This window comes from Sodiomyces alkalinus, assembly GCF_003711515.1.
Source record: "Sodiomyces alkalinus F11 unplaced genomic scaffold SODALscaffold_12, whole genome shotgun sequence".
NCBI classification, from domain to species: domain Eukaryota; kingdom Fungi; phylum Ascomycota; class Sordariomycetes; order Glomerellales; family Plectosphaerellaceae; genus Sodiomyces; species Sodiomyces alkalinus.
In genome coordinates, this window is record NW_021167090.1 from 791,361 (window position 1) to 818,438 (window position 27,078).

The window sequence follows — 27,078 nt, forward strand, 5'->3', positions numbered from 1 at the left end:
TTAGTAGTCTCTTCCCATCTTAGTCTACGAAGATTGCCATTCACTCCGTACTTCGACTGCGGTTGTCTTGTTGGACTACACAACTTGGACATCGCCGTCTATATGCCATATCTAAACCTTCCTCCACTGGAACCCTACCTGAACGTACCTCGCAGCCACGAAAACGACAGACGCCGACAAGATGGCAAGCCCACAGAACAGCTTCAGCCCAAGGTAGTCACCTCCTCGGGAGTCCACTATCGCGCTCGCAATCGGGCTGCCCGTCAAGGCGCCAAACGACTGTATAGCAAAGGCCGAGCCGTTACGGATGCCGATCTCTCTGATGTCCGATATCTGGGCGATGAGCGTCGGCGCGAGACCCGTGAAGCCGCCCGCGCAGAAGCCGAAGGCCACGGCAAAGACTATGATGGTAGCGTCCGTGTTGCCCGGTATCCATAACCCGAGGCAGAAGATGGCGGCGATGAGGGTGATGCATATCATGATGTTGTAGCGGCCAAACTTGTCTGCCAAGATGCCCGGTATGATACGGCCAAGAATGCTGTATGTCTTGCGTCAGTTCCTAAAAAGTCGAGGACTCCAAAGAAGGGGGAAGAGGGGGGGAAAGAAAAAAGGAAGACGACCTACTTGACGCTGTGCATAATGGGCAAAACATAAATGACCAGGTCAGGGCTCATGCCTTGCGCCTCGGCTTGCAAAATGACAAAATTATACGGCAGAAACATGCCCCAATAAATCATGAACATGGCCGCGACAGTAGCAGCCATGGCAGGCTCACGGAGGCTCATGCCGTATTCTTTCAACACGAACGGCTTCGGCCGCGGCGGCAAGCGAGAGCGAATAGTGAGGCACGAGATCGACAGCATGAAGAGGAACAAAAGGCCAACGACGCGCATAGCCCAGGGAAAGCCGACCCGGTCGATCAGCTTGGGGATCATGATGGGGAGGACGATGCCGCCCACCGATGAACCGGACATCATGACACCAAAGGCCGTGGCGCGATAGCGGTCGAACCACGAGATGACGGCCGACATGCTCACGGTGGCGGCAGCGCCGGCGCCCACGCCAGCCACGATGCTCTGGGCGAGGAAGAACTGGTAGTACTCGGTGGCTAGGGAGGTCATCATCATGCCGAAGACGTAGGTGACGGTGCCGCCGATGATGATCCACCTTGGGCCGTATTTGTCGTAGACGAACCCGAACTATTTTTGGGTGTTACTAGTTAGTGTCTTCCTTCACAGCATGCTTGACCCCCTCCGCTTTGCGCTTGAACTTACAACGACAGGCGTAAAGTTGAGCGTCCAGAGCATGACCCCCGTGACCCAAGACACGGCCGATGCCGGGTACTGGCTGAGAGCCTCGGTAACGTAGTACTTTTGGAAAACGCCGATGCTGTGGCCGACGCCGAAGGTGCAGAAGATGGCGCACCAGGCCCCGAAGACGACGGTCCATGCCTTGATTCCGCCATCGGGGAAGACGTCCGGGTCCTCTGATGTGACGGGGATGACTGGGGATCGTTCGGCGTCTGAGGATTCGGCCGTTGAACTTGCCGCTGCAGGGTCTAGCTGGCCCTTCTTTTCATGGGCGATGTACGCAGCGTCTGCGATGCTGATGTCCGGGATCGACGACTTGCGTTTCTGACATGGATCGACGCCAGGCCCGGGGCCCTGGTTCCCGGGAATAGTGTGAATCCGGGACATTGTGCGTGGACTGTGGATTCGATGAATTTGGCGTGATTCTAGGCAAGTCGGCTCATCGTGAGGGGAGATGGGAGATGGCGATGTCGGTGTGAACCGTGGGATGAGTGAGGTTATGAACTTGTGAGGACCGCTCAACCTCAAGTTGTAGGTTGATGGAGGCAACGGTGAATCAAATGTCAGCTCAATCCATTCGCCTCCAGTACGACATGATTCGATGATTACTCAAGCTGGCCGTGTATGAATGAGTGTTCATTTCCCCCCCCTCCTATTTTGTATAAATTTTCTCCCGTGTCGAGACGTGGTTACAGGGGGTAGATCCGCTATCGGCACGGGAGACGCCCCTGAGCTGCGGGATTCGTTCGGGATCTTCAAGACGGGGACAGAACCATAGGATGACAAACGCCATTCCTGGTAAATGTGGATGGAATACACATGCATATATAGCAAACGGTCCTCTTTCGTGCCGGTGTTAGAACTCCCGAGGGACGCACATAGATCTCGGGTTGTATTGACTATTGGCCCAGAACAAACTTGCATACAGTATAAGTTATAACCAGTTGAGAGTTTGTCGTCTTCAGCCAAAGCCTCAACCCTCGGTGCTCCCTTCAGAACGGAACGCGCCAGAAAATTGCGAAAATCTCAGTATAGGCAGAAGACACGCGCCTGAGTCCTGACGATCCTTCCCCTCAAGCTGCCGCCAGCGACCTACAACCCCAAAAGCTCAGCCAGAACAGGCGCCAAGCTTCCTGGGCTCACACCCCCCAGCACAGCCCTGATAGAACTGACACCTAGGCGAGGCAGAAGTGCAGCTATTCCGGATGGTAGCGGTATCCCCATAGTTCGCATTAATCCCCGCCAACTCGCCGCCCCTCTGCGCCGTCACGCCCTCGATGTAGACGTTGCGCCTGCACTGCGAGCTGCAGTTGCCGCACGAGCGGTACAGCTTGCCGTAGTCGGAGGCGAAGAAGTTGATGATGTTGACTGTGCCGCAGCCGTTGTGCTGGACGATCTTGTCCGCGGCGTGGTAGGCGCCGCCGCCGATGATCCAGGTGTGGTCGCCGGCCCTGTCGTTCTTGACGGTGACGGCGTCCTCGCAGACGTCCTCGAACCAGACGAACTCGAGCGTGCAGGGGCCGTCGCAGTGGACGCCCTCGGCTTGGTGCCTGCCGATGATGACGTTCTTTAGGGTGGCGCCCCGGCGGAGGAGGAAGACGGCGTCGTTGGAGCCTGGAGAAAGGCGGGCGTCAGGCGAGAAGAAATGAGAAGAATGGGGAAACTTTGGGAAAAGACGTCGGGGGGCCTTGGATAGAAACACCAAGCATGTGTGTAACTGTAGGAAAGGGGACGGCTGAACGTACTGCCCTCGGCCTGCTCGTTGCAGGCACCAGTTCCCCGGTCGAAGCGCTGCCACTGGCCGTCGAAAACTTGTCCAGCCCTGACTTCAATGACCTTGTTGCTAGAAACGGTGTTGGTTGCCCTAGGGACGCCGCCTGTATATCCTAGACAGGCGAGAGCAGAAGGGAGGGCGGCCAAAACAGGCACCAGGCCCAACTTGATGAATAGCATTGTAAGGTGGTAAAAAATATACTGTATTTAGAGAAGAGTCTGACAGTAGAAACAAAGTAGTTGAAAAAAGCAAGCGGACAAAAAGGTATGAAGAAATAGAAACGAGAATGAGAGGGACTGGAGGTAAAGTTGGTAAACCACAAAGGTGAAGGCCGAGGAAGTGGTATATATGATACGGAGTCTACGTCGAATGTAACACCGATATGTGCTACTCCCGGCTTCGATAACATCATCGCGAGCTCACCCAAGTGACCCGACGGACTGAAACAAGGGCGCGGGGGATGGATCGCCGGCGGACGAACTGTCTTGAAAGTCCCTTCGTTATGTGCAGAACCTCTGCGTTGTGTATACATATTTCCATGTGCTCGGCATCGTTCGAGTTCTTGCCGTCAATAGAGACCGTAGACTCCATGTCCTGTTTGAGACGGCCGGGGAGAATTAGCTGTAGGGTTGCACTGGCAAGAACTTGTGATCTTTTTCATGAAAAGGGAGTCAACTAAGGGGCTAGACTCGGACATGAGATCCGGCTTTCGACCCGGTCCAGTGGCAGGGTAATAGTTATTCCTGTTAGACCTTAACCAAATTCAGGCAATGGGCCGAGAAGCTCCTTGAAATTGTACAGTTCGCCGTTGTACTCGCTGTCCTGCCTGCCGTGCTGCTTGCAGGCCGACACCCCTGAGGCTCAGAGACCCGAGGTCCTCTAGGCCCTAACCGGCGAGCTGGAACTATGAATACATGTAGCCAGGTCTCGTCTTATAGGTATTAAGCTCCCACGGCGGCTTGGTAGCACAGTGTATCGCTAGAGACAAGGATGGGAAGATCTTACATGCAGTCATATTCTTTGCTCGGAGTGATCTTCTTCGGCACCCAAAAATGCAAGACACTGGGCATCTTGATTCTTATCAGATCTGCTCGAGACACCGTCGGCGTTTCTTCCCCAAGTTCTGCCCAAGCAACCCATGCTGCATTCTTGGGGCTGTGCACTCCCTGAGCAATCTTAGAGCTCACACCAATCAACTCACTGTGGGCGGCACAATGATCGGTTTCGGTTATCAGCCCGAGGTCCGCGAAACCGTTTTCAAGCCCTTACCCATAGCCCGCCAGGGTCCCCAGACACGGTCACATGGGACGACGATGGCCGGAGCTGCAAGTTAGACAAATGCGGTATCTCACGCGAAGGCGGGGGTCTCGGTAGAACGTCTATGCGAGTGGGAACTCCTCATGCTCATCTTGATGCTCATTCTCTCATTATATTGCTCCACGCTGTGCTACTATATTGCTTACATTGCTTGCATGTGCCTATCAATGCCTCACACCAAGTTGTCGACCCCCCTAAAATTATTCCTCGTCAGACAGACTCAAGCAGACTAAAACTTCCCTTTGACAACACCTCACCATGTTCATTTACTCGACTGTAGTGTAAAGGGAAGAGGAGGGTCCCGAGATTGATGCCTGGTGCATCATCTCACAGTATATACACCCGTTGGGACATTATGATACCCCTTCTTCCCAACCTTGAATGTCAGATCGCTCCTCCACTCCTTGCCCTCCAGAATGCATCCCACCGCATGTTGAATGGTGTATGTTGGTCTCCATCCCAACTCTTCCACCGTCTTGGTCGAATCATACACCCTATCAAACCGCTGAAGAAACTTCCACCCCTTTTTGCCCAACGCCTCCGCTATTCCCGGAACAACCTCTTGGAGTACAACCCCCGCCTTCCCAGAGGCATTCAACCTCTGCAACGTCCCTTCCTCCTTTCGAAAGGGAGGTGGCGAGCTCACGATATATCGTCCCCACCCGATATGCCTCGCCCGCTGCATAGCACAGACGCAAGCGGACACCACATCAGCAATATCAACCCGTCTATACGCCAACTCCAGGACCTTGAGATTCTCATCCGCCATAGAGCTACGACGGTCCTCGTCGTCGTCCGCCTCGGGGAAAAACCGGCTGGTACGGAGCACAAGCACCGGCATCCCCGTCTGGGCCTGCACGAGGCGACACAGGTCCTCGGCCGCCACTTTGGTGACGCCGTAGATGTTCTTGGGCACCGGTACCACGGACTCGTCGATCCATGCTGCAGGGGACGCCTCGCGGGGACTCAGTGCCTTCCCGAACGTGGACGTCGTGGAGATGAAGACGAACGAGTCGATTTGCGGCCCTAGCTTGGCGGATTCCTCCAGGAGGACTAAGGTCCCCGCGATGTTGACGTTGACGAAGTCCGATTTGGCGTGCGAGCCTACGTGGGGCTTGTGTAGCGTTGCGGCGTGTAGGATGTGCTTGATGGTGGGATATTGCGTGAAGAGGGCGGCGATGAAGGGGCGGTTTGTGATGCAGCCTACGTGCGTGGTTGTCTCGGAGGGACGAATGTCGATGCCGATTGGCGTGTGGCCGAGTGAAGGCAACGAGAGCATGAAAGCGCAGCCTAGATGGCCGGCTGAGCCGGTGACCAGGACGTCGGGGGCGGACATGGCTAGAAGGGGATGGGGAGTGGGCGAGATCGATGTTGCTTGGTGCTTCCCTGACTTCTCAGTAATACTCACCGCTTGGAACTTGGGAAACTAACAGTGGAATATCAAGACAGGGTTTCCCTCCTTTTAAGATCCAGTTATCGAGTTTCTTGGGCTCGAAGGATCGGCGTGTGAGTCATCCTCCTGATTCCCATACCACCAGAGGCTTGGCCATCACCAGAGTTCACACTGCATATTTTAAGCCTCAGCTTTGTGTTCTGCAGGTTACATGTATGGATGTGTCATTTTATGGCGGTTAGATAGCTGACAAGGCTTTTTCAGTGTCTCATCTCTTAGAATCATCCATGTACAATATCCTCATGTGCTGAATATAGTCAAGGTGTTAAGAGTCCAATAGGGGATCTAGTAGCAGGTCTCATACCACAACGTCTTGGGATCAACGCCGCCACAAGCCTCCTGCACGACTAAGTTGAGGGTTTGAAAGGCTGTAACCATACTCCTATTTCCTCTAGGAGTGACTCGAAGGGTCAAGTATTTGTCTCTGTCCGAATTTCAACTATAATTTCACTCACAATTTCCATCTCACCACCTTCAGTCCTTTACCGGCGAACATCTTCTCACATGCACATTCTTCTATAAAATAAATAACAAGAATCATAGAAAGAAATCAGAAAAGCATGACCGACTCGGGAAACACACATTGCAGTGACAACCCAAATAGGGCGTCGTAAGCGACAATACACCACATGTCCCGATGGCTCGCAATGGACCCGCAAGATCGACCCCGAGACTTGAAGCCCTCGACACGGCAGCTCTCCGTGGCCGTGGAGCACGAAGCCGAACACGAGCCCAAGGACTGGCGTCTGTTTCGCCCATCGTCGCCATCGACCCGAAGCCACCGGCGCAGGAAGGGCCCAGGTCTGGCACGTCAAGGGCGACCGCAGAGAACATGCGGCACGAGCACGTCCCGGATGAAGACATGTTGAGCTCTGCGTGTTTCGCCTCTTGCTGGCACCCAGGTGGTGAACGGAAACCTCAGCGACGCGCAGCTCGCCACCGTCGACCGCGTGGCCCGAGAAGAGCCGGCGCCGCGGGCTGTCAATCGGGGCTGCTGTGACGGCACGGGAACACTGTCAGGGGTGGACGATTCGGGTGTTGAAGCGTCTTGTCGATGAGGAAATCGTTGAGGAGCGTGCCGTTGCCATGTTGCAGGGGTGAGGGCTGGGGTCTATGGATCCCATCCGCTGAGCCGGGGATGGGGGTAGGCAAATGGAAGTTGAGGTTTTGCGTTTCGACTTTTCGTTTCATGATGTTGTTGTTTGTTCCAATTGCAGCTAGTTACTCGTCGTCGTCATCCTTAATGATACCCAGCTCCCTCGCCAGGTCAATAATCTCCGAGGTGACCGGCTCGACATCTTCCGTCTTGAAAGGCAAGCGATGGCCGCCCTCCCACTCCACCAGCGTCGCCGTGCCGGGGGCGCAGTACCTGTCGTACATCAAGCGATGCAATCGCAAAGCCGGGTCCTGCATCCCGTGGACGTGGATCGTGCGCGCGTGCAACAGATGGGGCCCCTCCCTCGGCAACCCCTCCGGCGCGCCAACGAACTCGGGGCTCGAATGCGACATGTCGACGACGCCGAAGGGGGGCGCGAGGCGCGGGTCCAGCGTGACGAGCGGCGCCCGGCCCGCCATGACGACGGCGAACTGGAACGTCCTGCTCGGCTGCGCGTCCGGGTCGGCGGTGCTCGTCAACCAGGCGGCGGCCTCGTGTTCGCCCAACTTGTCGCGGAGGAGTTGCTGCGTGTACAGCACGCTGGCGGCGACCTTGGCGCCCTGGCTGAAGCCGAGGAGGCCGACCCAGGGCCCGAAGCCGCCGGCGTCGTCGTCGTCTTGGTCCATGGCGCTGACGAGCACGCGGCGCGTCTCGCTGGTCATGGTGGCGATGTCCAGCTCCGGGTGGTGCGGGAGCCAGCGCATCCAGCGGCGGAAGGGGCCCTGGTCGCCGTAGATGGGGACGATGGCTGGGTCCGGGTCGCTGATGAAGGGGGCCTCGACGAAGATGAAGCGGAAGTATTTGGATAGCCGGAATACGAGTACGCGGGTTTGCACTTTGAAGATGGAGGCGTTGACCCCTCCGCCATGCAGGCAGAGGATTCGGGGGAGATGGAGGTTCGACTTTGCCATGGTTCTAGTAGGGTTAGACACGAGAGAATATATATATATAAATAATAATAACAAAAGAATGAAAGAAACAGTGACCACCTGCAGGGAGATGTATTCTGAGGTGTGAAGTTGAGGTATGTATAGTGGTATTAGTCGTGAAGTGCCATGCGCGAATTTGGGTCGACGGGGAGTTAGTTTACGGATAAGGGGGCGGGGCTACTCGGGTCGGGGGATAGGCGGAGAAGCCGCCCGGAAACTAAAGTGAATCGGGCCAATTACTGCAAGGGGAAGCAAGGGGCATGGTGATGAAAGGCGTGGTCCGCGTGGAAGGTGTTGCAGTGACTTCCAGGTTCGTAGGGCGAATGGAAAAGTACCTAGGTACCTTACTCCGTAATAATACACGTGTGCACTACAAATTGGAAGATCAAGACATGCACCGCCTCAGTGTCAAGCCCTTTAACCAAGCAGTGGCACCACTGCGCCACGATACGTCATCACGTCACCAGGTACATTCTAGCAGTACCTTACCAATTCAGGACAAGGCAAGAGCTTCCCCTCCCCCTCCCCTTCCCCCTCCCTCTCCCCTTCCCCCTCCCTCGCAGGCCTCCGTCACAGCTGAAACAAAATCGAATGACAATGACGCGGCGAACCCTCCCGCAAACACTTCACTTTACTAAATAATTAGAACCTGTCTGGTTTTGCCCAAAACCTTCTTCACCGACTATATATCAACCCTCTCAGCTTCTGCCATTCTTTCTTCTAGTCACCCACCATTCTCTAATCTCTACTCCTTCACCGTCGAACCTCTCTCTGCACAGATACGGTGATACCCGCCACCATCGAGATACCCTGCCCCCGCCATCAGAAACGTCCTTCGCGCATTCAACCTCAACGACGTCGTCTCGTTCTCTCATCACAGCTCTCAGTTTCAGAGACTTCTGACAAGTCTGAACTCTGCCATCATGTCATCAAATCCCGAGAAGCCACCTATTCAATTTTCGGGCCAAGACCCTCAAAACCCACAGCAGTATCAACAACAACAACAACAACAACAACAGCAGCCTTATTTCCCACCCCCCCCTTCTGGTCCTCCGCCCGAGGATCAACAACAGTACGCTCCTCAAAGTGCGACTGGTCAGCACCCACCTGGCCATACCTTCGATGGACAGGGATACACGAGCGGAGACCAGAAACCTCCTATCCTTCCCCAGACCGAACAGCAATACTACCCTCCCCCTCCTCCCGGGCAGCCTCCCTCGCAACAGCAATACCCATCCAATGCAGATGTTGGACTTGGACCCAACGACAATCTCCCGACATCTTACAAGCCCTCCGACGATTACGAGGGGCCCCCTCCGCTTCCTGGCCCGCGACCCACCCAACACCAACAGCAAGGCTACAACCCGGCCGGGTCTGGAAACCCCCTTCTTGCGGGCCAGGCGACGACTCAGACGACGCAGACGACGCATGAACGCCCCCATCGTACCTGGGGTGACCGCTTGTCGGAGATGGGCCATAAAGCCGCCGCTCCGATCAATGCCTTTGCTAACAAGCTAGGCGCCCAGAGCTTCCTGCCCACCACTATGGATAAGGAGTGTGAGAAGGCTGCCAACATTCTCAGAAGCTTCTGCAGTAAGTCAAAAGGGCTTTCCCCCAGCAAGTAGAGGATACGTGCGCTAACAAGACTGTAGAGGAGGGTATCGCCTCTGATGCGGCTGCTCAGGGTCCTCAAGGTACTCAAGGCCAGCAAGGTCACCAAGGTTACCAAGGCTCCCCAACTTCGGCCGCTCCCGAACCCACATATGGGGCCCGCCCCGTGTCACCCAACAAGCAGCCCAGAGCCCTCCACGGCCAGCGTGCCATCGTCAAAATACCCTCCAAAGTCATCCAAAGGGCACAGGGCCTGGCCATATTCACCACCGCGCGTGTGAGTTACGGGTTCTCCGGCGCGACAGGCTCCGGTATCCTCATCGCTCGCCGCCCCGACGGCTCCTGGTCCCCGCCCTCCGGTATACAGGTCCACACCCTCGGCGCCGGCTTCTCGATTGGCGTCGACATCTACGATTGCGTCTGCGTCATCAACAGCCGGGAAGCCCTCGAGGCCTTCAAGAGTACCCGCGTCAGTCTAGGCCCGGACGTTGCCGTGACTGCCGGCCCGTATGGCGCCGGCGGCAATGTCCAGATCGGATACGGAGGAGGAGGCCGCAAGTCGGGCGAACATCGACGAGAAGAAGAGGACCTGGTATACGATCGTCCCCCGTCGCAGTATGCCGACGGAAAGCCTTTCGGTGAGGACGACGACAAGCTCAAGCCGCCGCGGAAAGACAAGGACCGCCATCGCCGCAGCAGCAGCGGTTCCTTCAAACCCGTCTTCACCTACGTCAAGTCCCGCGGCTTCTACGCCGGCGTGCAGGTCGACGGCACCGTCATCACCGAGCGTCGCGACGCCAACGCGGCCTTCTACGGCCAGAGGGTCGGCGTCGAGCAGATCCTGCGCGGCGAAGTGCCCCCCCATGGCGCCAAGTGGCCGGCTGGGTCGCCGGCTCTGTACGAAGCGCTGCGCGTTGCCGAGAGTCAGAAACCCTTGCCCGAGGCGAACCTGCCGCCCCCGCCTCATCCGACCCCTGCGGGTGTTGCCCCTCCTCCCCAGTCGGGTGCGGATCCGAACGTTGCCGCTCCCGGTGGTCAGTATGGTCAGCTGGGTAATTATCCGACCCATCCGGTCGGGCAGGCTACCGGAGGTCAGTTCCATGGGTCCCCACACATGACCGGCGGTGGAGGTGTGGCGGGACCACCGTCTGGAGCGCAAGGGGATGAGCTGCCGGGGTATGTGGACGACGGCATCCAGAGACCTGGTGTTGGGGATGTGAAGTATCATTACCAGTGATATGTGGTAAAACGTTGGTTCGGGGGTCGGCAGTTGCACATGGGCCGGATATATTGCCAATGCTGTACTGTACGGGAGGGAACCCGGTTTGTGTTGTGATTGGAGCCCCTGGACTTTTCCTTGACTTTAGTGTTTAAACAATAGCGTTCACTTAGTATTAGTACCTACCTAATTCATGACAAGATGCGAGAGGATCGTAAACTTTGCATCCGTTTTCTTCTCAAATTGTGAGCGGTACTTTGAGATGCCCTGCGACGACGACTCCCCCCACGAGTTGCACCGGCAGAGCGTACCGAAGAGGAGAACCGAACGGGAATATCGGAAGCGACGGTGACAGTTCGGGCCTTTGCCAGCTTCCGGAACAACCTTTAAGACTCACTCAATTGGGTTCAAGAGAGGGTCCAGTCGCCAAACGGTCTATTTGAAGAATCACTACCCTTTGCGTTGATGGAGGGAGAGAGTCTGATTCAGGGGTCGCGCCGTAGCTCGTGGTCTAATGAGTGAGCCCCGTGTCTTCCCCTGACATTGAGGGAGGAATGCGAACCCGAGGGAGTTGAGTCAATAGTTGAACGCCGGAGTCATGAGGGATTGATAGTATGTCTTTGGTGCCTGGAAACTATGTGCTGCGAATTCCTAAAGAGAGAGGGAGAAGAATGTGACAACCCCCGGTCGGGGCTCCGTCGGGAAACACGCGACTTGGACCGATCTGTGTCTTTTTATCATTGATGCGACACAGGAATCAGACTTGACCCGTTCGGAAAGGGATCGACGGTTTTGCATTTTGTCGGCTGCTTGACCTTGGCGATGGAACTTTTTAATGGACAAAAAAAGCCAGGAGAGAGGGAAAAAGAAGAAGAAAAAAGGAAGAAAAAAAAAAAAGAAAAAAGAAAAAGGCCCTTGACCCTGTTCGTGGCAATAAGGGGCAAACGTGCCTTGCAGAAGGAGGTTTTCCAATATGGTAGGGATCAGCCAAGGGTCAAAAGCGGGTCCAGAAGAAAAGTGGGACTGTGGAGATGATTTGCCTGTGTCTGGTGGATAATTATAGCGTCGAGGACGATGATTGTAATGGTATGGAGACGAGACCAAAACAATGGAATGTGAGACAGCGAGGCATTCAATATTGAAGGCAACAGTTATAGCGGGAATAGCCGATGCGAGACCACTGAATACCTTACGTTGTGTTGTATGCTGGCTGGCGATGATTGATGGTTGTGGATAGAAGTGCTGCCTGGCAAGGGTTAATCAAGGGGGTTAATCCCCCGTAGCTGAGTCAGCACAAAGTACCCACAGGAAAGGGCCAGGGGGTGAGAGCTCCCAAACCAGTCAGACCGAAGGAGCATGAAAGTACCTTAGAGTACTTTATATCCGCAAGTGACCACCTCATTTGCACCCCCGAGTCTTTGGCCCCTATTCCTCACCTCGACAGGGTTCCCCGCGGCCTTGCTCTCAACTGACATGCCTCGATACGCTGGGTCATGATCGTGAATCGAATGGTGGTAGGCTTGCTCCCTGCTTAGAGGCGTCCGGGACAAAAGGCCTGTGGAGGAACGTAACATGGACGGCTAAATGCACTACAGCTTGTCTGAGATGGAGGAACACAGAGGGAGATGTCGCCAAGGATAAGGTAATGCCCAAGATTACTACGGTAATGTGGAATGGAGTGCGTCAAACCTTGTCAGACCACATACTAATCGATGATGGCTCAGATTCCTATGCCGCCACGGACAACCGTATGGGATGTTGCAGAGCCAAACGTGGAGTCGCCGAATGGCGAATGGGGTGAGGTGAACGTTTGCAGCCACGTACGGATTTGGATACCGATTGCAAACGGACCCTTGACCCGTTGTTTATCTTATCCTTGAACCCCCTAAGTTTTCTTCATGAGCAGAGCCAATCAGGGTTAATTGACGACAGCAAGAGGGAGTTGTTCGTGGGAAAACGCGTGGGAGATATGACTTTGTCCCTGCAGGTGCTTTGTACCTAGGTACTTCGTTCTTCGTATTTCCCACTGAACTCTGTGAATACTCTACCTTCGGTACTTGGGGCCTGACGAGGTGTGTCTAAAGGTCTGCGTTATCCTTATCAAGATCAGACGGACTTGAAGCCTCACCCCCTTGGCGGGCCAATTTCCAGTAGACCGGGACCCATCCGAAAACCCTCACAACCCCTGAAGCCCAGAACGAACCCCTTGCCCTGCCCCTGTACCTAAGGCAAGGGGGGTTCTTTTCCACTTTCCCAGCCCATTCCCATGCCAGTCGTCCCTCCCCCCATTTCCGTTATGCGCCGTTCCTTTTTATCCCTCCCCTTCCCTTCTTTTCCACCTCGTGTTTCTCACCTCTCTCCCCTCAACCAAAATTTCCGACCCTCAACGTCGGCCACCTCCCGACAAAACGACACTCGCTCGGACTGTACGAAGTATCGTCGCTATCATCCGCCCTAATAGCACTTGCCGATTTTTCTTTGAAGCCGACCGAGTCCCTGGCCCGTTGTTTTGTCGCCTAATCGGACTCGACTCGTTGGGATTGACTCTTTGCTGTTGCCTCGACATCAGCCTGTCTATCGTTCACCCGTACACAACCAGACATCCTCCTCTTTTGCCGATCTGTATGATCGTGACGCTCGCTTAGCATCCATTTACGCATATCAATCATTTGAACTCTTTTCCCTTCATTCCTTCATTATCATTCCCCCTATTTTCTTGCATTCGAGCCGCTGTTTGGGCTTTCTCACGACAACGACGTTCCCCCACCAGGATCTTTGTCAACCGTCTTTGAACATTGCCTGGTCAATTTGTCGTCCTGCTCAGCGAAATTCCGTCTTTGGATCCATTGCGTTACTAACGAGGAAATAAACCGACTCACCGACCGACTGACCGAAGACCCTGTGATCGATTCGATTCGCCGAATGCCTGCATTTGCCTGAGCGACTCGACCCGCCCAGCACAAAACCATAATAAGCTTCCCCGTCGCGTCGGGTTAATACCGTCAAACTGGATAGAAAAGCGTTTCACATGAACATGAGGAGTATGGGTGCAAGATTACCCCTACCGCTCGCCGGCCGGTTTTGCAGCATGAGGAATCCGTTCGCTCGCACCTTCATTTTTACCGCTCTCGTGCTTTTCCTCATGTGCATGACCTTCCAGACGAAAACCATCTATGCTCGGAACCGCATCCTCAAGACGGCTGACCGTATGGCCTCCGTCGTCCACCAGGTCCCTCTCGAGGTTGATCTTGTCCCCCAGGGCTTCAATGACACCGACCTTGATGCTCCGGGGTCGACCCACCTCATGAACTGCGGCATCGACACGGAGCACCTTCGTCAGATCAGGGAGAAGTACGAGCTTGGCGAACACATGGAGTACTTCAAGCGTTACGTGCGTTTCTCTCGCCAGCCCATCGACCGTTTCCGCCACACCCACCTGCGCCAAAAGTTCCTCGACCATCCGTTCCAGCTTGTCAACGTGAATGCCGAGTCCCGTGACGACGAGTGCACCGCGCCTCTCCAGGTCCCCGTCACCCAGTCCGACTTCCCTGGTCATGTCGACCTCTCCGAGTTCATGTTCGCCATCTCCACCACGTACGGTCGAATCGACGATCCCAAATCGAGCCCTATCAAGGAGTGGGCCTATTGGTTGACCGACAGCAACGGCAACTCGAACGGCGGAAAGCTCATCCTCCAACTCATCAACGCCAGTGACGAGGAGCTCGAAGATGTGACGAATCGGCTTGCCCGTGCCGGTATCGATGCCGACGTGGGCCACGGCGACAACCGAGTGGAGATGGCCGTCCGCTACCTCGAGCTCGTCCCCATGCTCTACAACCATCAGGACCGGCCCAAGAAGAAGTGGCTCGTCTTGTGCGACGACGACACCTACTTCACCGCCATGCACAGCCTCGTGGCCCGCTTCAAGAAGTACGACCACAACAAGCCTCTTTACATCGGCACCCTGTCCGAGGATGTGGGCGCCCTCGAGCGCCACGGCTCCCAAGCTTTCGGCGGCGCCGGCGTCTTCCTCAGCCTGCCTCTGGCCAAGATGATCAACGAACTCCACCCGTCCTGCCGCACGCCTGCCAAGATCGCCGAGTCCAACTCGGGCTGGGGTCCTCAGGGTGACATCCTGCTGCGGAAGTGCATCTACGAGAACACCAACGTTCGGCTGACCCAGCTCTGGGATCTCTGGCAGCTGGATCTTTACGGCGACCCTGCCGGCTTCTACGAGGGCGGCATCAAGCCTTTCTCCGTGCACCACTTCAAGGGCGGTGGCTGGCACTACGCCTACCCTTTCCAAACCACCAAGATCGCCCACGCTTGCGGCGAGGACTGCCCGTTTCAGCGCTTCATCACCACCGACGATTTCATCATCTCCAACGGTTTCAGCGTGGCAAGCTATCCGCAGGGCATCGATTTCGATCTAGACCAGTTCGAGGGCACTTTCTTCGCCGCCCCGGAGAACAGGGGTTGGAACCTCGATTTCATGTATGGACCTCAGCGTCCCTCGCTGCTCAAGACCGGCAAGAAGATTGCCTGGGAACTCCGCGAGTCCCACAACAACGAGGACGGCTCCGTGCTGCAGACCTACATCCTCAAGAGCAGTGACGAACGCTGGAAGGTGAATAACCAGCCCATGCGCGCCCTGGATGGTGTTATTGAGCTTGTTTGGCTTCCCGCGTGAGGCCGAGTCGAAAGAACTCCAGATCCGCTACTTTGACGACGACATGCCACGGACAGAGGCGTACATATTACAGACTTGCACAGGGCGCGGGGCATGGTACTCGGGACATTGGTCATGATCAGGCATACAAAGGAGCGTTCCGTTTGAGATCCCGTTGTCTCTTTGGTCTCGGCACGGACTGACTCAATGGAGGGGGGTTCGCTTGCAACGATTCTCCTGGCCACACGAGATAGGATAGCAAACAGGTCCTTCCGGATCCGGAAACCATCCCGATGACAGCCTCCTTCCCCCCGTTAGGACAACCCGCAAGCAGCACGGCTTGTCCTGATGCCCAAGGATCAAGCAGCAGAACCCCCCATTGTATCAGACACCGGAGACATTACCCTCGCGCATCACATGCTAATGATAATACCACGGAACGCACTACGCTCACTACCCAACTTCATCTTCTCTCAGCCATGCTACTTTTCAAATTCATACCCCTTGTCTGTCAACCAATCAAGCAATGAATCATACAGCTGTCACTTTGTGCCGAGGTTTTCTGGACTCCAGCAGCTGCTCTATATATCTCGGGCGTTAAAGGGTGTTCTCATAGGGAATTCTGGTACTGGTGTTAATTATTTTATTATCTTTCCCCATTGTACTCTTGTTCTCCTCTTCGTGCCCCTTGTACGCGCCTTGTCGGCGAAGGACGGAGCTACTAAAGCCGGGGATTTCTTTTTTTCTTTTTCTTCTTCTTTTTTGGGGGGGGCTTGGGCGTGGATCTACATCCCTCGCGCAACTACTGCCCCTACTGCAACCGGGGAGTCTTGTGTCGTAAAGAAGGAGTCGATTGCGGACTTTGTGCTTGTGTACTTTCAACTTGGGGGCGGCAGGCGCGTGGTGGGTGGGGGCCAATGACAAACATATGCCTTTTTTTCTCCCGCTCTGTTTTCCGGCCAGAACAGAACGGTGGGTGGATTGCTGTCAGCACGAAACATGAAGAGAGAACAGACGTGCGAGATGGCTGTTCTTTGTTCAGACAAACCATTCGACTGCATATATCTGGTGGGGTGTTTGGGGGCAGAGATTTAGTGTATAGATTTTAAGAAGTGAGTCCATGAAATGACAGAATCGTATAGACCTTCAGATGTCGTATCCTCGATGGGGCAGATGGCGGGTGATAATTACAGCGATATGCCGTTGCATTTGGAGGTCTTGTCCCGTCAGATACCGTCGCAGGCTCCTGGTTCGCCCCGTAGTTAAAACACGGCGAATTCCCCTCGCTACACCCGTGTGGCTGGCATGTAATATGTATTGTGCTGGCCAGCCTGCTAGCATGCTTGATATGAATAGGAAATCAATGAGGGATGGTGTGTTGTGTTAGCCAATGCATCCCATCCCTACGAACCAGTCGCCCACGCCCCTTAACTCCGGATATGCTGAATAGACGACCTGATATGAACCCAATGAGGACTCGACCGAAGACCAAATAGATAGAAAAGGGAAAGAGTGACACAAGAAGATGAAAAAACGCGTTGCAATCCCTCCTAAACAATGATTCCCCGCTGCGACCACCCCCTGTGTCCCTTCCAAGCATACAAGATCATCAAGCACGCGAGCCAGACCGTGGCAGCCATGGCCCAAAAAGTGGGCGCATAGCACTGCCGCCCATAGCAGAACACATCGCCGGCCTCCTCTCCGTCGCCCCCACCACCGACGCCGGGGGGAGGATGCCTAGCGCCAGCCTGGTAAACAGCCGAGTAGACCAACCCCCAAAACGTGGCGCCGAGGGCGGGGAACATGGCGACGATGCCCCAGTTGGTGGCGAAGTTCTCGACGCCCCAGATGACGGTGATGATGATGGGGGTGAGGCTGAAGACGGCGCCGTAGCCCGCGCCCACGAGCCCGGAGACGATCCAGAAACGCTCGCCGTGGCCCTGGGCGGCGCCCGCGGCCAGGACCAGCAGGCCGAGGGAGAGGGTGGCGCCGAAGGCCAGGAGGAAGGCGACGCGCGAGATGGAGAGGTTGCGGAAGAAGGGCGGGCGCGCGGTCACGTGGACTTGCAGGTGGCGCGTGGCGGGCGAGGGGGCGAGCAGGTCGGTTAGTGACCCGGTGAGTAGGCGGGCTGCGGTGCTGGTGAGGGCGACGATGGAGACGTGGGTGGAGGGTGAAGTGGGCGGGGCCGAATCGGCGGCGGCATCACGGTCGCGGGCCGGCGGGTACAAAGTGCCGATGATGGTGCCGAGGTTGTTGATGAAGGCTTCGCCGGGGCCGATCAGGAGAAGGAAGCCCAGGGCGAGGAACCACATGGTCCGGTCGGTGAGGAAGCGGCGCGTCTCGGCGTTGAGCACCCACTCCTTTTTCCGTCGGACGTCGTCTTCGTCGTCGTGGCCATCGTCGTCCTCCTCGTTTGTGCCGCCGCCGCCGCCGCCGCCGCCGTCGTCATCGTCGTCTGCGACGCCTTCGACGCCACGGGCGTCTTCCACAGCGCCGTAGCCTTGACGTCCCGCCAACCTCGCGCCGCCCTCCAGAAGCGCGCTGCGATCGAGCAGACCGCTCCGCTCCAGTTCCTCCACGGCCTCCTCGATCATGTCCGCCTCGTCGACGACACGCAGGGCGAAACCGCCGAGGACGCCGACGACGACGAGCAGCAGGGCGAGGAAGAGGAAGAAGGCGAAGACGTCCAGGTCGCCGGCCTTGCCGTCGGGGAGGCGCTCGTAGAACACGCGGCTGCCGAGCTGGCTGAGCCACATGCCGCTGAGGCCGAAGGCGGCGATGGGCACGGCGAGGGCGAGGCCGCGGTGTCGCCCCTTGCCGAAGTTCTTCGCGTTGGTGGCCACGGCGGCGAGGTACATGGCGCAGGTCCCTACGCCGACGCACACGAACGCGAACATCATGATGGGGTAGGTCCAGTCGGTGGCATATGGGGCACCACTCCCACTCCCACCACCATCGCCGTCCCCGTCACCAATGACAATACGAATAATGCGACCATCGCGGCCGCGGAGGCCTGCTGCGGTTTCGAGGTCGAGCTTGCGGTAGGTGGTGGCGGCGGTGACGTAGCCCGTGCCGAAGAGGAGGGCGGCGAGGAAGGAGAGGGGCCGGGCGCCGGCGCGGTCGCAGAGGTAGCCGAGGGCGGAGACGGGGAGGTAAAGGGCGATGGAGGAGGAGATGGCGAGGCCGTTGACCTGCAGCTGGGTATAATGGAGGCGTTCCTGGAAAATGTGGCCGTAGAGGGAGAAGACGGTGATGGAGCCGGCGCAGAGGGCGGAGACGACGGAGGCGACGAAGGAGAGGGAGCGGAGGGCGGAGGCGGTGGCGGTGGCGGTGGCGGCCCGACGGGAGCGATGGGCTCGGTAGTGCTTTGTGCTGGAGGAGCAGGATTCCACGAAGGAGGAATTGGAGGATGTGATGCGAGCTATGGTGGAGGAGGAGGAGTCTTCGTCTCGGTGGTTTTGAGGGTCGAAGGGACGCGACGACGTCGCGCCGGGAGAGGGCGGTCGGGTCATGATGGGCGGGCGGCTGCAATGGTGGCCTGTTTTTCGGACGGCGACTGGATACTTGGGGAGAATTTACTGTGTATTCAACTCATGGTTTTCGGGGGGAAGAGACGCGGTCTTCGGAAGATGGGAGGTTGGGAGGTAGACAAGATCATCACGACACAAGGCGAGGGAGACCAAAGGCACGGGAGCCTGGCGTTGGGGGGAGTCACAGGGGCTTGCGGCGGTTGCGTCAACGAGTCCTAAAATTAGTCATCCTAGCGTAGTAGGTACCTTACGTTGTACAGCGTATCTACGTGGGTACGGTACCTGCCTTATCTGCCAATGAAAGTACCATGTCTTGATAGGCAGGTCGGCACAGTACAAACACGGACTTGGACAAGGATCGAATTAGTCAACGCGATTCAAGACGAACATGGAATGAAGACGATGTTTTGAACGGGTCTTTGCAAAACCTGTTTTTCTCCCGTTTATTTTTGACCTTTTTTTTTGTGTGTGTTTGACACCTCGTTGACACTTTTTTTGTTGCTCTTTCCAACTACACGTGTACCTAGTCTCCCGCCACACGGTTGGTTAGCTTCTGTGATCCCGCGCCATTCCCCGGATTCTCTTTACGCGTACTCTGTACTTTTACTGTGGCTGCTGCGGGGGCCAGTTGGGCCAATGGTGAGCGGTGACTAAAGTCCTCTGTTGACAACCTCGAGGGCAGTGTACACGTAACTTATAAAGCAATTATTACGGATTACTACTCCTTACGTACAACGTACTTCGTTACTTCATGTTTGTATAACAGCTGTCGAGCGCCGCTTCATAGGCACCTACCTCCTAGTCATGGGCGCATCGCTTGCTTTTATGTGCAGGGTGGCATGGAGTCCTCGTCCTATAACTGGGCAACGTGGATTGGAACAGACGCGCCACCACCGGCAACCGAGTAGCGGTCTATAAGCCATCGTAGTATTCGAAATCAGTATCCCACCACGTGTCCCGCAGAAGGGCCTGGTTGGCAGAATGGAAACCTAATTCTAATCGGATACGGCTGAATTATGAATGTCATTGTTAGATTCATTGTCATCGGTATGCCCGCGAAGAACAACGGAACAGCGATCTTTTGCTTCGTATAATCACCATCCGGAATAAGCTTAACGGGATGACTTGTCACGTTGGACGGCGTCTCGTTTCTCGTTGTCTTACCGTTACCTCCGTTCCTAGTACAAAGTCATCTCAACTACCGTGGAGTCTTCAACGTATTACTACGGTATACACAATGTCAGCTGCCTCTATGATCAGCCACTCGCTTCACTAATTACAACGTACAACGTACAGATGCATCTCTAGCTTCCCATTGACATGGGGCTGATACTCCGTAACATTCCAGGCACAGCGATTCGTACGAAGCCGTTGCGTGAAACGGGTCACCGCTTAGGTAGTTTACCCCGCATCGCATCCACTGCCCGAGTCATGATTCCAGACTTACTTAGCTGTCTTCATTTTTTTCTTTTCATTTGGCCTCCCGCTTCGGGGAATAGTTTTCCTTGGCGCCTGCGCTGTCGGGAGTCGGCTCCTGTTACACTCAAAAACGTACTACTACACTAAAAGAGAATCCTCTAATGTGTAGGTACTTCTTAAGGTGTATCTAGTTCAACACACCCCCCAGCCTGTATAAGGACGATCTTCGTGCTTAAAGGCTAAGGATACACACTTGCATCGACACGGCTTGTTTCGTATAAGCGGTCTTCTAGGGCACTAAAGCTCGTTTAAGGCATCTCCTCGGCTGGGTTTCGAACGGGTGACCTTTGGTAGGTAGCAGCGGAGTTATAGGAATAGACTAGCGTATTCCTCCCGGGCTCATAACTGCTACACTCAAAAACGTACTACTACACTAAAAGAGAATCCTCTAATGTGTAGGTACCTTAAGGTGTATATAGTTCAACAGCTCCCCCCCCCCTTGGCCGGGGAAGCCTCGCGTGGGGAGAGAAGAAAGTCGGTATAGGCAAGTTTAAAATTGGTCACTTTGCGGTGTGCCTCGGGAGTTGCAACTTGCCGGCCACCTACTTGCTTCCATGGTTATGCAAGATTGAAGAGCAGAGCAAGGATGGGTTTCTCATTGAACACTAGCAGGGGCGGAAATGAACTATTTCCTTTGTAAGTATCACGAGGTCTACGGTGAGCTTATGCGAGATTTGGTACCGGGGAGCCGAGGTAGGGAACATTAATCCTTAGAGTTACCTACCTTAAGGTACCTAACCTTTAGGACACATAGGTAAGGTACCTAAGGTAGGTACGAAGGACGGAGTAGAAGTCTCACAAAGTACGTTGTAACAAGGGCATCCACCCAAAACAACCCAAGGCATAAAGTAAGTGTACACTTGCAACGTACGGTGTACCTATATAAGGTTAATAGTACTAGTACGAGCTTAGCAGGTTGCCCTACCGGCAACGCCGCCAAGCTCGCCCCCCCCCCTTTAGGGGGGGGGCTTATTATATAACGTGCCCTATAATAACTAAATAACCGAAAATAACCGAAAATAACCGTAAAACGTCTGCCTTCTTTTATTTTACTATTATTTACTATTTTCTATGCTATAACGATAGTCTTTAGTAACTCTTTTATTATCGCGATAAAGCATTCCTCTATTTCCGATACCACGATTACTCTATTTACGGAATAAAGATCGTAATTAATTAACCGTTATAGCGCTGCTAAGTAATAGTTTTTTTCTATCTATTTAAATATCCCTCCCTCCTTTCCGGTTTAAGCAGTTATAGCCTCGCTATTATGTAAGTTACGGGTATAAATACACGCCTTAACCCTATAAAAAGCGATAATACTAACCGTAATTCGTAGTATACTATTACGGCCAAAGAATAGGTCATTAAGAAGGCCAACTGCATAAGGGGAATAATGTTATTGGAAGGCATGTGTGTACTATATATACAGGTCACGTGACAGGATAAGGGTTGTTCACTAAGGCAGCCGTGAACCAAGCAGGATATTCACCTGGAGGGAAGTGAACTCGGCCTTGAGTTCACTCGAGCCATCGTGAACAGAGGAGGAGAGTTCACCCAGGGGAATATAAACAGCTAGATATATATACTAGAGTGTCCTAGGTCTTGCTTCTACCAGAGAATAAGATAGTATTCAATCTAAGTCTTTATTAGGAACCTCCTTAAGTATCACAGTGAAGAGGCAGACTTACCTTACGACTGCCTACGAGAAGTTACGAGAGAACTACGCTCAGCTTATAACCTCCTCTTACCTTGTGAACACAAACTCACGATAACCCTGACTAGGGATCCTAGACTTAGTGTCTAGGAACACAGGTCGTAATATATACCGCCCGCCCTATCCGACTCCTTTATCGATTCGCAGGAATCCTAGTCCCCGTCGCCCGATAACTCGACCGCCGCCTCCCGCCTTACCTCGGCCGCTGCCTCCGCCGCCGCCTCCCGCCCTACCTTACCCGCCGCCTCCGCCGCCGCCTCTATCGCTACCTCGCCTACTACCTCGCCCGCCCGCACGCCTACCCGCCCGCCCGTATATAATACGCCGGCCTCCTCCTTTAGTATACGTGTTTAGTAAAGGATACCTATAAAGGACGGCCGCACGGTTAACCGTAGTAAGGTTCTTAACCTTATATATAATAGCGGCTATAAAGCTACCGGGGCCCTTAATACTATACGCGTTATTCGGGTAGGTTACTAACTTACCTACTATCTTATTATATACTAACCGATATTATTAATATAGGCTAAACGGGACCTCTTATTATAGGAGGATAAAGACCTTAACCTTAGTCGCCCGGCTAATTAAGAGGCTATTATAATAATAATCATCAGCGACCTCTAGATAGACTATAAGCACTATAGTAAGAAAGACGGTCCTTTCGCCCGTTATTATATATTCTCGAGAGTTATTAGCGGTAGCTATAATAACTGCTATTTTAATTCGGAAGGCCGTAAATATTTATACCGCTCCCCCCCCCCCCCGGCCGATAATAATACTACTGCCACCGCTATTGCCACCACTACTCCCGCTTCTTCTAAGGGGAAAAAGCGTGTAAATAAGACTATAGGTAAGCTAATAATAATCGTAACGAATACCAACCTATACTAATTAATTAATTTATAATACTATAGGAACCGTAACGCCTTCTAAGAAGGTAAAGACCTCGACTACGGCTACCGCTCCCGCCCCCCCCCGACTATTATAACTATCGCCGGTACTTCGGGCATAAATACGGCTACCGCCACGCCCGCCACGCCTACGCCCGCCACGCCCGCGCCTGCTACACCCGCGCCCCTCGCCCCGCCCGTAATAACCTTTAGTAATATCGAAGTATTAGCCGTGATACTCCTTACCGGTATAACGACGGCGTAAAAGAAGCAGTTAATCTAGTACTATAAGAATATAATCGCTACCCTAAGCAATAGTATCCCAGCAGAGAACTAAAACGGGGTTTTTTTTTACTTTACTATTTTATAAAGGGTTTACAGTTATTTTGTTTTTATATTTCCGGTACGACGGGAATAGGTAGTTTACTTCGTTACTTCGTCTACCCTTAATATAGGCTATATAATAAAGAAACCTGACCGCGTTATCGATTACTAGTTACTATAGCAGACTACTACGACCGTAGAAGTAACCGTTAAATAGAATCTATTAAGATCTTTAGGTATACAATATTAGATATACTCCGGCTAACCTACGGCTAAGCCTGCCTACCGCCCTAACCGTTATCGGCCTATAATAAAATAAATAGATTCCTAATATCCGTAACCCTTAATATCGTAATATAAAACTAACCGTGAGTAAAGGCGTGCTACCGAAAATCCACGCCGACTATACTAAACGATTACCCTTACGACTTATTAATCGTTATCGCGAAATAAAGCCGTAACGGGAATTAACGGCGCTAGATAATATACGGGTAGTCCTCCTTATTAGAATCTAAATAGATACGGGGGATAAATACTACCTTATTAGTGTGTATTCCGGATAGCACCTTAACCTCTAGCGTATTATACGCTATCCGTAAAATAACTATACGCATGCCGTTATATAATCCCTGCCGCGGGCTAAGGTTCTGTATAAGTATAACGGGCGCGCCGACCTTTAGCTTAAGCCTCACGGGCGAGATAAAGGCGAACTCTAACTATATTAAAAACTCCGGTGCTAATTCGGGCGTAGGGCTATTAGTATCCTTTACCCGATTAGCGACCGAATTCTCGGTTAAATAAACCTACGAGCGGCTAAGTAGTCGCCCTAGTATGTACCTATTAATAGCCATAATAGTAGTATTATGAGTTATTAGAATAACGCGGTTAATAAAGACTATATAGTCTAACGGCGCCTGCTATAGTAATTTAGTCGGGTAAATACGCCTATATAGATAGACGATATTGTAAATAGCCGTAATAGCAGGGAAAAGGTCGACTAACCCGTGAAGTTCGGTATCGTAGGAGAGGTCCCGTAACTACTAAATAAACGCCCGATTATTGGATCGGTAGAGGTAACCCATATATTCTCCGTTAGGTAAAGAATACTAAGTTACGGCTAGATAGAGGACCGCTAGAAGTAGGTGTGTATAATCTACGCCCGACTACTATTACGAATAACGGGCAGGATCTAAGTAAAATCGCCTCCGAAGATAACCGGAATACCGCCGAAGAGGTAATTGTTACTTAGTATATCCCGTAACGTACGATTAACGGCCTCGAAACAGAACTTATACTATATAAGAACCTTATCCTAGATAATAAGAACTATCTTCCGTAGTAACGCTATAAGGTCCGAAGTCTTTAGCACGTTATAGGTTAAGGCGTTATTAACCTATAAGGGGATCTTAAACCGCGAATAGGCTATATAGCCACCCTTAAGAAGAACGGCCGCGATACTAGAGGACGCCACGCAGAGTATAATCTACCCGCGCGACCGGAAATATATGTAAAGACTACGGTATATAAACGTGTTCCCTATACCACCGGGGCCCTATATAAAGAAACGGGCGCCGCGGCTATAAGATTTAATAGCAGCTATAATGTAGCTAAATACTATAGTCTAGCTTTAGTTAAACCGGCGGTGGATATCTTCGTATACCGTAGCCTAAGCATTGCGATCTTAAGTCTTTATAATAAATAATATATTACCGGTCGCACGGCGCTAGTCATATAAAGGCGCGGGCAGTCTAAACTCCATAATACTCCTACTCACCTTAAGGAGCTAAGAGTATATAAGATAAAGACCGTAATTGATATACGGGCGTTCTAGATCGGCAGGATATCGGAAATACTAGCGCTATAACATATAAGGCAGGTTGTCGTATATAGACTCTGTAAACCTCTCCTAGATTAACACTAGACCGGAAACGTCTCCGTGGATTAAAGCGACGATAAACAGCTCCCGTAACGCACGCCCGGTCTTCTAAATAATGGCCTCCTTAAAACAGGTAACCTAGTAACGGTTATCGTGCAGAAGCCCGGCTATAATATAGGCCTCGCGGTAGATATTATAGATAATTCCCTCCACGGTATAAAGATCGGTAAAGGAAGTCGGCCCTCGAACGGAGACTAAGAGTAACTATAAATAGTACGCCTCTCTAGCCGTTAGGGGTATATACCATAGACGACCGATTTAAAATCCACGCTGCCTCGGCTATTAAGTAAACTACTACGGTTTCTACGTATAACGGCTAGGAAACTAGTAATAGAATAACTCGCGGCTATTAGCGTCATTACGGTTATAGTCGAAAAAGGCTATTAGCTAAGTCTTCCACTCCTATAATATATACTTGATCTGGCTTATGGTCGTATTATCGCCGAAGTATATAGGCTAATATCCCTTTAGCTAAACCGGAAAACGCATAACGGGCGGATACTCACGGTATATGGGAAACTCGAATAACTAAATAACGGCCTCCGCGGGACCGATATAACGACTCTGGAGATAGAGGTTAACCTTATTTTCGCCCTCTTCGCCGGATATATATGTAATCGTACGGCCGGTGCCCTTATAAACGTACTTATACACGTACTTAATTGCCTATATAGAACCGTAAATATTAAGGTTAGTAAGGTTTAGAACGGAGGCAGATATACGGGAGAGGATAACTTACCTTAATAGATCCCTAAATCTTAATATTAATATAGGTATTATAGCAGAGACAGAGATATAGGCTATAGGGAATAATAAAACGGTTATTAAGGGGGACCTCTTCTACACGGCCTCTCTTTATAATATACAGGCTAGAGTTACGGCGCCTATATTTAGGATAACTATCCTCTCGTATAGTCGTCTATAGGCAGTACGGCTTAGGGAACCGCTTAAAGTACTTTATACGGTTCTTATCACTAGGCTACGACTATATATACGGTATAGAGGGCTTATTATCACCCTAAGGACTATGCATTATATTCTTGCTAATAATATTAACAAGACGGCTAGTAGGATCCGACTCGCGGTCCGGTAGCTCCGTAGAGATAACCTTATTGATATTTACGGGGTCTTTATATATCTTAGCCGCTCGCGGCGTAAGGAAAAGAAGGATATAACGGTGTGGAAGACCGCGTTTCTGGTATTCCACGGTCTATATAATCTCTGTAAACTCACTAAATAGACTATCGTGTAGCTACTATTTTAGGTCGCGGGACTTTAACTCGAATACACAGCTAACTAAATCGGGCCGGTTATTAGTAGTCTAACCTAGCTAAAGCTCCCGTATAATCTTTAGCTAGGTAGGATTAGCCGTAAAAGTAATAAAAAAGGTCGGAGTGCTAAGAGCCCGTATAATTACTATAGAATCCTAATAATACTATAAGATAAACCTCTAGCCGCTAATATAATTTAAGGGTAAGACGATCTGTCGGCTAATATTACGGGTATCGCCGTTAGCCTCGTATGCCTAATCCCGTATCCTGTTATATACTTTAGCCCGTATCTCGTTCTGAAAGCGCTAGATTCAATTAAACTTCTTCTAATTGCAGGATACCTATAGGTCCACTAAAAACTGCTAAAAAAGACGGCCGTATATAAAGGGCATAAACCTCTACTAGTATCGCGGGTATAGTATATAATAGCAGAATTAACGGAACTTAACCTCGGTATTCTGCCGCTAACAGTTATAAATATCCCGTAACTATA

At 52.8% G+C, this 27,078-nt stretch overlaps 11 protein-coding genes across 11 annotated transcripts; 5 read left to right on the forward strand and 6 right to left on the reverse strand.

The window, feature by feature from the left end:
• Positions 1–111: 111 nt before the first annotated feature.
• On the reverse strand, positions 112–1,914 carry SODALDRAFT_317676 (MFS general substrate transporter; the record flags this gene model as incomplete). The annotated part of the gene is made up of 3 exons (XM_028609356.1): positions 1,275–1,914; positions 625–1,199; positions 112–538 (listed from the first exon to the last, which is right to left on the reverse strand). The coding sequence occupies exons 1-3, from the start codon at positions 1,695–1,697 to the stop codon at positions 112–114; spliced, it is 1,425 nt and encodes a 474-aa protein (XP_028462904.1). The 5' UTR covers positions 1,698–1,914.
• Positions 1,915–2,418: 504 nt separating this feature from the next.
• Positions 2,419–3,263, reverse strand: SODALDRAFT_321167 (family 3 polysaccharide lyase; the record flags this gene model as incomplete). Its single annotated transcript, XM_028609601.1, has 2 exons — positions 2,419–2,924; positions 3,056–3,263. 2 exons carry the CDS (start codon positions 3,261–3,263, stop codon positions 2,419–2,421), a joined length of 714 nt encoding a protein of 237 aa, XP_028462905.1.
• A 1,242-nt stretch (positions 3,264–4,505) lies between these two features.
• On the reverse strand, positions 4,506–5,811 carry SODALDRAFT_353498 (NAD dependent epimerase/dehydratase family protein). Its single transcript, XM_028613650.1, has one exon. The coding sequence runs from the start codon at positions 5,735–5,737 to the stop codon at positions 4,724–4,726; it is 1,014 nt and encodes a 337-aa protein (XP_028462906.1). The 5' UTR covers positions 5,738–5,811; the 3' UTR covers positions 4,506–4,723.
• Positions 5,812–6,057: 246 nt separating this feature from the next.
• On the reverse strand, positions 6,058–6,718 carry SODALDRAFT_353499 (hypothetical protein; the record flags this gene model as incomplete). Its single annotated transcript, XM_028613651.1, has 3 exons — positions 6,058–6,278; positions 6,310–6,350; positions 6,437–6,718. 3 exons carry the CDS (start codon positions 6,716–6,718, stop codon positions 6,140–6,142), a joined length of 462 nt encoding a protein of 153 aa, XP_028462907.1. The 3' UTR covers positions 6,058–6,139.
• A 357-nt stretch (positions 6,719–7,075) lies between these two features.
• Positions 7,076–8,201, reverse strand: SODALDRAFT_363793 (citrinin biosynthesis oxidoreductase CtnB; the record flags this gene model as incomplete). The annotated part of the gene is made up of 3 exons (XM_028614597.1): positions 7,076–7,912; positions 7,997–8,016; positions 8,180–8,201. 3 exons carry the CDS (start codon positions 8,199–8,201, stop codon positions 7,076–7,078), a joined length of 879 nt encoding a protein of 292 aa, XP_028462908.1.
• Positions 8,202–8,331: 130 nt separating this feature from the next.
• Positions 8,332–11,212, forward strand: SODALDRAFT_382040 (hypothetical protein; the record flags this gene model as incomplete). Its single annotated transcript, XM_028615204.1, has 5 exons — positions 8,332–8,390; positions 8,745–9,532; positions 9,592–10,766; positions 11,020–11,117; positions 11,182–11,212. 5 exons carry the CDS (start codon positions 8,332–8,334, stop codon positions 11,210–11,212), a joined length of 2,151 nt encoding a protein of 716 aa, XP_028462909.1.
• Positions 11,213–12,484: 1,272 nt separating this feature from the next.
• Positions 12,485–13,709, forward strand: SODALDRAFT_363796 (hypothetical protein; the record flags this gene model as incomplete). Its single annotated transcript, XM_028614598.1, has 5 exons — positions 12,485–12,577; positions 12,673–12,756; positions 12,924–13,272; positions 13,339–13,391; positions 13,497–13,709. The coding sequence occupies 5 exons, from the start codon at positions 12,485–12,487 to the stop codon at positions 13,707–13,709; spliced, it is 792 nt and encodes a 263-aa protein (XP_028462910.1).
• Positions 13,710–13,977: 268 nt separating this feature from the next.
• SODALDRAFT_284647 (hypothetical protein) lies at positions 13,978–15,459 on the forward strand (the record flags this gene model as incomplete). The annotated part of the gene is made up of 1 exon (XM_028608478.1): positions 13,978–15,459. One exon carries the CDS (start codon positions 13,978–13,980, stop codon positions 15,457–15,459), a length of 1,482 nt encoding a protein of 493 aa, XP_028462911.1.
• A 163-nt stretch (positions 15,460–15,622) lies between these two features.
• Positions 15,623–16,471, forward strand: SODALDRAFT_77720 (hypothetical protein). Its single transcript, XM_028615680.1, has one exon. The coding sequence runs from the start codon at positions 15,787–15,789 to the stop codon at positions 16,357–16,359; it is 573 nt and encodes a 190-aa protein (XP_028462912.1). The 5' UTR covers positions 15,623–15,786; the 3' UTR covers positions 16,360–16,471.
• Positions 16,472–16,474: 3 nt separating this feature from the next.
• On the forward strand, positions 16,475–16,907 carry SODALDRAFT_77727 (hypothetical protein). The gene has a single exon (XM_028615681.1). The coding sequence runs from the start codon at positions 16,589–16,591 to the stop codon at positions 16,823–16,825; it is 237 nt and encodes a 78-aa protein (XP_028462913.1). The 5' UTR covers positions 16,475–16,588; the 3' UTR covers positions 16,826–16,907.
• Positions 16,908–16,988: 81 nt separating this feature from the next.
• SODALDRAFT_363798 (MFS general substrate transporter) lies at positions 16,989–26,347 on the reverse strand (the record flags this gene model as incomplete). Its single annotated transcript, XM_028614599.1, has 6 exons — positions 16,989–18,963; positions 19,030–19,133; positions 19,357–19,422; positions 19,576–19,639; positions 19,764–19,788; positions 26,341–26,347. The coding sequence occupies 6 exons, from the start codon at positions 26,345–26,347 to the stop codon at positions 16,989–16,991; spliced, it is 2,241 nt and encodes a 746-aa protein (XP_028462914.1).
• Between the last annotated feature and the right edge of the window lie 731 nt (positions 26,348–27,078).